Consider the following 9,081-nt stretch of genomic DNA (forward strand, 5'->3'; position numbering starts at 1 on the left):
CATCTGTGGCCTGGATTCTGCAAAGGTGAAGTGGCAGAATTTTGGGAGAGAAAAATGACAAAGTATGAAGAGACAAAAAAAATGTGGGTAAACCATCAGTGTAACAGATATAAGAGAAAGGACATGAAGGCATGAAAAGTGGTTTAGATGTTGGCCAGTATAACACTCCAGTGTTTCCTGGACCTGTGCAAGTCCCAGCTCACCAGGAGGAGTTTCTTGCTGCCCCAAGAGTAACTCCAATTGTAATTTAATAGAATGACTGAGACCATGTGTCTACATTCCTGCTTGTTTCTGCAGGAACATACACGCATGAGATGTCCACACAAGAGCAGGGTCCCAAACAGAGGGCAGGGAGCAGAAATTCTTGATTCTCAGCTCATCAGACAGTTTATGCCATCTTCAGGAGCATGGAGAATTGCAATGTGCCTCAATCATTTTTTAAGTTGATTGCAAGTATGAGAAACAAAAGAGAAGAAAACCAGGTGTGAAAAGACACAACTGGGGCAGTTTTACTCCCTACTACTGTAGGCAGACTGAAAAGGAAGAAAGTGTCCATTCAGAAACAAAACTACATTTTTAAAAGAATCTACTTATAAAGTCTTGCATGTTAAGAAAATATAAGATCTGGCCCCTTTGAAATTTTCCAAAGGTGAGGATTATACTTAATAAATTGCAGGACAAAGCCGTACTTCTGAGAAAACAAATTTAAGTGTTCAGGCTTTCCATTGCCTTTAGAAGAATTCTGTAGAGAACTGCCCATTTCAGACAATCATGAAGGAAAAATGGAGTAATTTGGAGGACATTGTGGGTATGTTGTATTTTCATATTGGAGTACAGTATATGATATCAACAATATTTGTAGGGTCATACAAGGAACATCATGTTATTGGAACTATTGAAATGGAAAAAATAAAAGCTCTGGGCAGGCAGCATGACTAAATGCAGTATATGCCATGAGGAAACAAGAGATCATAACAGTGAGCAAAAGTAAGGAGGTGAAGAATAGCTATTCTACACCATTTGGATTACAACATCACCCCTCAGGGCAGGGCTCCAGTTGTACAGTGGGCTGAACAAAACTGCTTGTCTTAGGCTCCACAGTTATTATGTTGCTTGAATAAACCACTACTTTTGTACATTTTTACTGTAGTTGCTGAAAATGTGTCCAGAACAACAGCATGAAAGCCTTCTTAGAAAGAAGAGCTGGAATTCCCCCTGAATCCTCATCAGCACATTGTGTGAGAAGAAAAAGGCTGACATACGAACATCCTTTTCTTGGTCATCTAGAAAGCACAGTCTGGTCATTATTGCAGCAGTGTCAAAAGATGACAAGATGTAGACTCTAGGCTCAAGAAGCAAATAGGATATATATTTGAGTAAAACCAAGACCACAAAGCGTAAGCAAGTTGCTAACATATCCCTATGAAGACAAAAGCAAAAGCACTTCTTGTTGGATGGGTAATCAGGAGGAATGCCTCTGGATATTGTCTGCACAAGTTAATTTTTTCTGGAAAGCATACTCAAATATCCTGTAAATCCTCAAACACAAGCAAACCAATTTGGATATGGTGTGAAGTTTGCACTAGGGAAAGAATAAATTATGGGGGAGGAAAAATGCCACTGATGTAAAAATCCTCTTGAAAACAGCCTGAGTCCAAATAAAAAAGTTGTCCATGTTGTTTAAGCATTGGAAAGAAAAAGTTGCAACTTGCCAAAAAGTCTAACCTTAGGATAAGACTTTCTTCCCTAAGCACAACTCTGATCCAAACAATTGGTGTCAAAGCTCTGTACAACAGGCAGAGCAGCTCTGGTACCTCCCTGTGGACGGGGACTCGAGTACAGCTCTCTCTCTGGATGCCTGCCCAACACTGCCTCTGACATGAGTGGCTTGCTGGTCATCAGCATGGACAACCAAAACCAACTGTATGCCAAAACGAGACAGATCGCTCCCTTTATGTGCCATGGCTGCAAACTTTGACATTCCATAATAATGCTTTTCTGATGAGATATAAACACTCTGGATTAACCTTGAATAGAACTGGAAAGAGTGCAGAAATCCTGCTTACTTACTGAACGAGGGATGATGTCCTTGGGAAAACTGCAGATGCAAGTTGCAAAATAAAACTGGAGGTAAATGGATGATTAATATATTTGTCATACTAATAAAACAGTTCTCCTGTAATTATACCTAATATAAAAACCTTAAGACAGTTACACATGCATTTTGCAAGGAAGAGTAGCAAATGTGACAAAGCCAGGTGCTGTGTAACAGGCTCTGCATAACACAACAACTCATGAAATCATCACTGCACAATTTTTAGGCAATTTTGCCACATAGTATGAGTTGTTCCCAACTGTTGTATACAGTATATGAAACTCATGATTTGCTGGCTCTGAGAGCTGAACTATCCCCAAGTTGGATAAAGAGTTATGAGTAGGAAAAAAATCAGTTGTTCTCTGGGGTGAAGAATGGAAAAGACAGCTGTTGATTAATACACTGCAGTGCTGATCCACCCTTTAAATTCAGGGAGTGGAGTCAAACAATACCTTTGCTGCACTTCATATGGAAAACTGGATTTGTCTTTGGACTATTACTGTAAGTCAAGGGATACTCCCATCTGAAACAAAGGCTAATAATGTTGGAGGAAAGACATTCCCTGATTTCCACAGACAGTGGGTGAGGCTCAAACTTTATGCACTTCTGGAGTGAGCTAACTGAACAAATGTGGCAGGCTGTATCTACCATTATTAAGGATTAATATTTGGAGGCAATGAAAAAGAGAGAGTTAATGTCACTAAAATTTTTTACAAATGCAGAAACTCAGACCAAATATTTAAAAAATCATCAAAATATGTGCTTTTCAGCAAAAAGATTCACAGCCTTTTGGAAAATAACGAGCAGAAACCCTTTTTATTTGTTAAAATTTATATGTACAGGCCCAGCTTCTACTTGCTTGTCTAACTGACTTTTACTTGCATTCTTTATTTGTTAGATTTATTTTAACAAGTGAACTAGAAATAAAAGGCTTTAGAATATCTTGGCTACTGCAGCTGAAAAACAGCTTCTGAACTGAAGTAAATCTGTGTCTCTTCAGTGAAATGAACAGACCCCTTCAGTCTGAACCAGCTGAGAAACAACCCCTTTTGGGCTGTTTTCTGGAAATACTTTAATAGAATTCATTCCCACAGTAAATACAATGTCATTGTCCTGGGCTACTGGCATTGGAACAAGACTTACATACACTTTGAATTTAAAACTCTCTGTCCATTTTAATGTCTGCTTTTCTGGCAGACACAATATGCCTTTTTTTCCCCCAGCAAAATCACTATCTTTCTTTGCTTTGCCAATTTCCTCCTTCCATTTTACTTTGTTTTGTTGGGTGTTTTGTTCTGCAGGGAGGGAGTGGTGTCACTGAAAGAGGGTAGGTTTAGATTAGATATTAGGGAAAAGTTCTTTACTGTGAGGATGGTGAGGCACTGGAAGAGGCTGCCCAGAGAAGTTGTGGATGCCTCTTCCCTGATTGTGTTTGAGGCCAGCCAGGATGGAGCTATGAGCAACCCGGTCTGCTGGAAGGTGTCCCTGCCTACGGCAGCTGTGCTGGAGCTGGACGATCTTCAAGCTCTCTCCATCCCAAGCCGTTCTGTGGTTACCCTTCTCCTTAGCTCGGTGTGAGGCTAAGGCACCCCAGTCGGGCAGCGCGGGGAGCAAAGGGATGCAGCGAGCGCCGGCAGCCGGAGCGATGGCACGTTCGTGTTTTCCTAAGGACCGAGGCACCGGGATGGCACCGGGATGGCACGTTCGTGTTTTTCTAAGGACCGAGGCACCGGGATGGCCCGTTCGTGTTTTTCCAAGGACCGAGGCACCGGGATGGCACGTTCGTGTTTTCCTAAGGACCGAGGCACCGGGACACGGGCTGTGCCCGCGCTGGGAGGTCACTGCCGCCCCAAAGGTCTCCGGCACCGCGCTCCCTGCAAAGCGCTGCTTCTGCCCCCTCTCACGCGTTTCCCTCAGCTCACAGGGAAAGGAACAGGCAAAGTTTTCGGTGCTTCTCGCCCACCGAGCCGTGCCGATGCTATAGAAGCGGGACCATCGCCACTGCGCTCCGTAAGGCAGCCACACCTGGCGCACACCCGCCCGCAGGGACAAAGACAGCCCGAATTTTCCGCGGAAAAACGCTCAGTAGTTTCAGCGGAAGGAGGCGAGCGGCGGCGCGGCTCGCTGTCCGCCGGTGGCTCCCGGCCCCGGCCGGCCCCAGCCCGCACGGCCAGGTGCGCTCCCGCCCGCGGCCCCGGCAGGGACTGCCCGAGCCCCGCCGAGCCACAGCGCCCGCGATGAGCCCGCTGTCCGGGGAACCCTCCCGCGCCAGCCCCCACTCACCGATCTCCCCATCATCGTTATCATCATCTTCCTCCTCCTCCTCCTCCTCCCCCTCCAGATCCAGCAGCACATCCTGGTTCTCCACGCTCATGCTGCCGAAGTTGCGGTGCCCCGTGCCCGCTCCCCGCCGCCGGAGCGAGCCCGCCCCGAGCCCGGGCAGCGCCGGGGGCGGAGCGCGGGGGGCGGCCACGGCACCTTCCCGGCAGGAACGGCAGCCCCCGCCCCGCCCCGGCTCTGCCCCGCTCCAACCGGAGCCCTCTGAAACCCTGGGGCTCTAAAAATGTGCCAAAATACGCACCCAGGCACCACTGATAAATACTGCTGGAAACGTGAAGCCTACGGATGGAAAAAGCTCCAAAGCAACAAGTAGAGTTATTTGGAAAAGGTAATGGAAATTGAAGAGAGAATGCTCAAGGACTGAATAACAAGCCCATCTCTAGACCTCTAGTAATGTGTTCGACTCGTTGTTGATTATTTCAGAGGGAAGAGGTTGTTGTCATCTCCATCTTAGCCTCCAGACACAACCTAGGGGAATTTTGCAACACAGAGAATGATGAATCGTCACTAAGCAGGAATACTGTGGGGGCAGAAGTACTTATAAAAGGGGATTTAAGTGCTCATCAATATACTCATCTACTCACATGTGTTGGTTCCAGGAGCAAGTAAAGCGATACTAAAACTGCAAGACATCTGGAGGAGTGCCCAGACAGGAACTGGACTGAGGTGGTATAGTGGGAAGAAATGGAAATAAGACTGTAAAAATGGATTGAAGAAATGGAGGAGCAATATTTGGGGAAAGGAGAAGATAAGAAGCACAAGATACCATTCGAGGCATTTTTTCCTGCAGAAAGCAGTAAAAGCCCTATAAGCAATCTATTTTCACTCTCCAGTCTGTTGTTGATACCAAAATGACTCACAGGACTCAGGATGTTTAAAGTACAAACAAAAAACTGGATGAAAAGCCATTTGTCAGATAAGCTTGTTGCTTGTTAGTATGGTTATCTGTTGTCAGGCAGCTGTGGTTAGAGTCACAGTGGGGCCTGGTATTACAGCAAGTCTAAGTGCAAGCACTTTCAGCAAAATAATAGTTCAGAAATTTAATTGCAGAGTTTTGAATCAGCTCTGCTTAGCAAAGACCTTCTCTCATAGTCTGCTTAAAGACAGAAGTGGTCTGCAAATGCATCAGAACAGAAGCTACTTGTTTTGCCCTCTTGATAATGCCTCACTGGTATTATGGTTATCTGCACCATCTGACACTGCATTTTTCTCACTCAGATTAGGAAAGACTCACAGAACTGAACCAGAGAAGGGGGGCAATATGATGGGGGGATAATGGTGCACAGCAAGATTTGTTCTTTTGTGTCCTAAGTTAGAAGCATAGTGTGCTGCCCTGTGACACATCCAATCTGCCTCTGACCATCTAAGAACAGGCCTCACTCACTGCCGTGACTGCTTGTCAGGTTTCACACTCTGTGAGCTTATGGGGAGGGAGTGAGTTATGTTGCTTCCAGCCAGGAGTGGTCACTCCAAGATGATTCATTTGCAGACACGTCATGGTTTTGATGTGCCTGGCACACAGCTGCAGTAACATCTTTACATACCTGTAGTGTGTAACATTCAGCTGCCCCCTTTTCTTGCAGGTCCTCCCCAAAATGTGGCCCTGGCTGGTGAGATCTTGTTTCACAAATGATGGGAAGAGGGCACGTTACAGTCAAGGTACAGCTTGGTTTAGGATGGTGACGTGAGATTTGTGCACTTGGATACTCTCCAGGGACATCATTGTTACCTTGGTTACATACTTCCCATTTTCACATTTAATGAATGAAAATATAATCCAATAATAGCTAAGTTAAAAAAAGAAAGAACACTTCAAAACCAGGCTTTAACAAAATGTGGAGTTTTTTTAACTTGATCCTACTAAAAATACAGGTAGAAGATCTACCTCCTGCTCCCAGCATAAAGATTTCTCCCAGTATTTTACAATATAGATTGTAATAATAGAAATAAAGATTTTGTAGGCTTCATTCAGCCTTCAACACCTGAACGTTCAATTTCATAGATTACAGAGCTGAGTTTTGCAGATATCTTAAAAAATAAGGGGAATATTGTGTGCAAAATTCACATGAAAAGCATGTATGTTGGGAAAATGCAAAGCTGTTTGTGTTTTGACTTGGTACCAGATGAAAATACTTCTTGAGTAGTTTTGGTAAAACACCTAAGCTTCAGAAGCTCAGTTTTGTTATTACTGAAAAACAGATTAAAAAAAAAAAAAGTAAATGAAGACCAAAATGCAACAGCACCACCCTGCTGCCATCTCTTTGTCAGATGGATAATAGCAAAAGATCCACTCAAAGAATTGCAGTTGGGTTAACTCTAGCCAAGTTTTTCAAAAGTCATCTGAAATGAAAAAGTTAGGCTAAGTAATCCCCACCCCGGCTCACACATGACTGTATTCAATTTTATTGAAGAAATAAAACTTCCTGGTGGTGAGAAACAGAGACAGTTCATGGAGCCAGTGGAAAAATTGCTTCCATGGGTAAGGGTTTCATAGCAACTGTAACAATATAGGTCAGGAAGAGAGTAAAAGAGATTGTTTAGCCCAGTAGTGAAAAAATTCTGGCGCAGGCACCAAGTCTTTAGCTGGCGTGGATCTGGGCTGGCACCAGGAGCTCTGAGTCACAGGGCCTTTGACAAAGGATCTGGCACTGAGCATCTGAAGCTTGCTGTCAGTCACTGCTCTGGTCCAGCCCCCAGCAGAAAGGCAGGTTTGAACATATCCAGACACTGGTGACAAACATTTGCCATCACATGCTTCACGTTGTCTGGTGGGGAGTCCACGAGGCCCCCAGTTTCACTCCTGTTGGTACACAGCCAAAAGAATTTTGCAGCTTTTGAAATTTTCTTCTTGTCCTTCTCCCAGCATCTGTGAGTGCAGCTGGTTGTTGTTCTCTTGATAATGACATATTACATGTGGAAAACTATCACCTTATTGCCTCTGAAGCTTTCCTCATCCAGATTACACAAACCCAGGTTTTCCAGCACAAATCACTGTCTGTGCTTTTCTCTCTGTTGCAAGTTAGTGTAAAAAATGCAGTGTGAGAATCTATGGTAGGAGAAGGTGATATCATTTTACAAAAGCTTTTAAGTACATTGGCTTTACGCACTCACAGTCCTTTTCTCAGTGATTGCATTCCTTTACACTCTCACATCCACACAATTACAAGAACCAAGAAGCAAATGTTCAGGTGGTCTGGGCAGGGTCACTTGTGTACAACACAGAGGACCAGGGGGCCATGGAGCTCCATCCTTGGGCAAACCCAAAAGTCACCTGGACACAGCACAGGTGGTCTTCCTGTAGCAAGGGGCATGGACAAGATGACCTGCAGAGGTCACTTCCAACCTCAGCCATTCTGTGATTCCGTGAAGGGATGCCAGGCATCAGGTCCTCATCATCTCCCCTGAGCAATGATAAACTAATTTTTGGACAGATGTTTTGTACCCAAGAACCAAAAATCACTACGACATCATTCTTTTGCATTGTACTTCTGCTTATTTCCACCTCCATAAATTTTAGGCAAGTCTGGCCTGAGTTCCTTAAGGCCAGAGTCTGTGTTATAGATGGGCTGGAAATAAAAGGAATAGTGTATTTGATGTGATGTGATATTACTTTCTTTTGTTAGAGGTAGAGCTTTCTGCTGGCAGGCAATCTGTGGTCTCATTTGACTGGAATGGTAAATGCAGGAAACAGTCCCCCTTTCTGTTGGGGACTATGCCCTTCCTTCAATATGAATATAGTTCATTTTTTAATAGAATATAGTTCATTTTTATCATGCTTATGCAGTTATATCCACTTATCCTTCATTTCTGCCCTCTTAATATTTCTACTACCTGTCAATACCTCTGTACACTGTTTCATTGCCTCACCCTTTATTTTAATGTACTGTGCTCAACAACAAGTACTGTATTCCAAGTAAGAACTCATCCACAGTGAATACTATTGCTGTACCATTTTGGACATGATTTTCCTTCTAACATGGCCACAGCAACAATTTTCATTTTTGTCTTTCCACAGTTGTAAACTCATATTTCTATTGCATTGTGCAATAAGTCTTAGATCAATTTGTCTGGCAGTTTCCCATTTTGTATTTCTGTATTTGATTTTCTGTTCCTAAGTGGACATTTTTACCCTTGTTTTTATAATATTTCCTCATTTGATCAGTTCTTTCTCATTTTTCAAGATAATTTTGAATATGAGTGTTTTTCTTGGTGTCAGCAAACTGGTGGGGGACAAAATTCATATGGCCTAAACCATAAGCCTAGCAGAATAAAGTCCATGAGCATGTAGAAAGCAAACAGTCAGAAGATTTGGAGGACTGGTAGGTCAGGTGTGCTCCAAAAAAACCTTGGTGGGAGTTTTGTGGGGAAGATAGCAATTATTGAAAGATATTAGGGCCACACTGGAATATTGTATCAGTGCACATGAAATTTGGGAAAGACAGCAGGAGACAAGTATCACTGTGTGAGGATTTCTTTAAGGATACAGGAGCTGGAGTGGTTCATCACTGTGGGATTCATTGCAGAGCAGAGAACACAGCTGTCTTTCTACTCTGCATTCTCAGTTGGAATGAAAGAAATAATTATCCTGGGGACCAAACAAAGTCTATTATTTCACATTTCATAAAACATTAGACTTTTTAATAACT

The 9,081-nt window shown here is 43.6% G+C and overlaps 1 protein-coding gene across 1 annotated transcript in view; it reads right to left on the reverse strand.

Moving 5' to 3' along the window:
• Positions 1–4,520, reverse strand: part of ANO6 (anoctamin 6) — a 71,818-nt gene extending 67,298 nt beyond the window's left edge. Inside the window, exon 1 of the mRNA XM_063155177.1 lies at positions 4,379–4,520. Within this exon, the coding sequence (XP_063011247.1) occupies positions 4,379–4,469 (91 nt within the window). The 5' untranslated portion in view covers positions 4,470–4,520. The remainder of the gene's footprint in view (positions 1–4,378) is intronic.
• Positions 4,521–9,081: the final 4,561 nt, after the last annotated feature.

The sequence above is a fragment of the Melospiza melodia genome, chromosome 4 (genome assembly GCF_035770615.1).
Source record: "Melospiza melodia melodia isolate bMelMel2 chromosome 4, bMelMel2.pri, whole genome shotgun sequence".
Taxonomy (NCBI): domain Eukaryota; kingdom Metazoa; phylum Chordata; class Aves; order Passeriformes; family Passerellidae; genus Melospiza; species Melospiza melodia.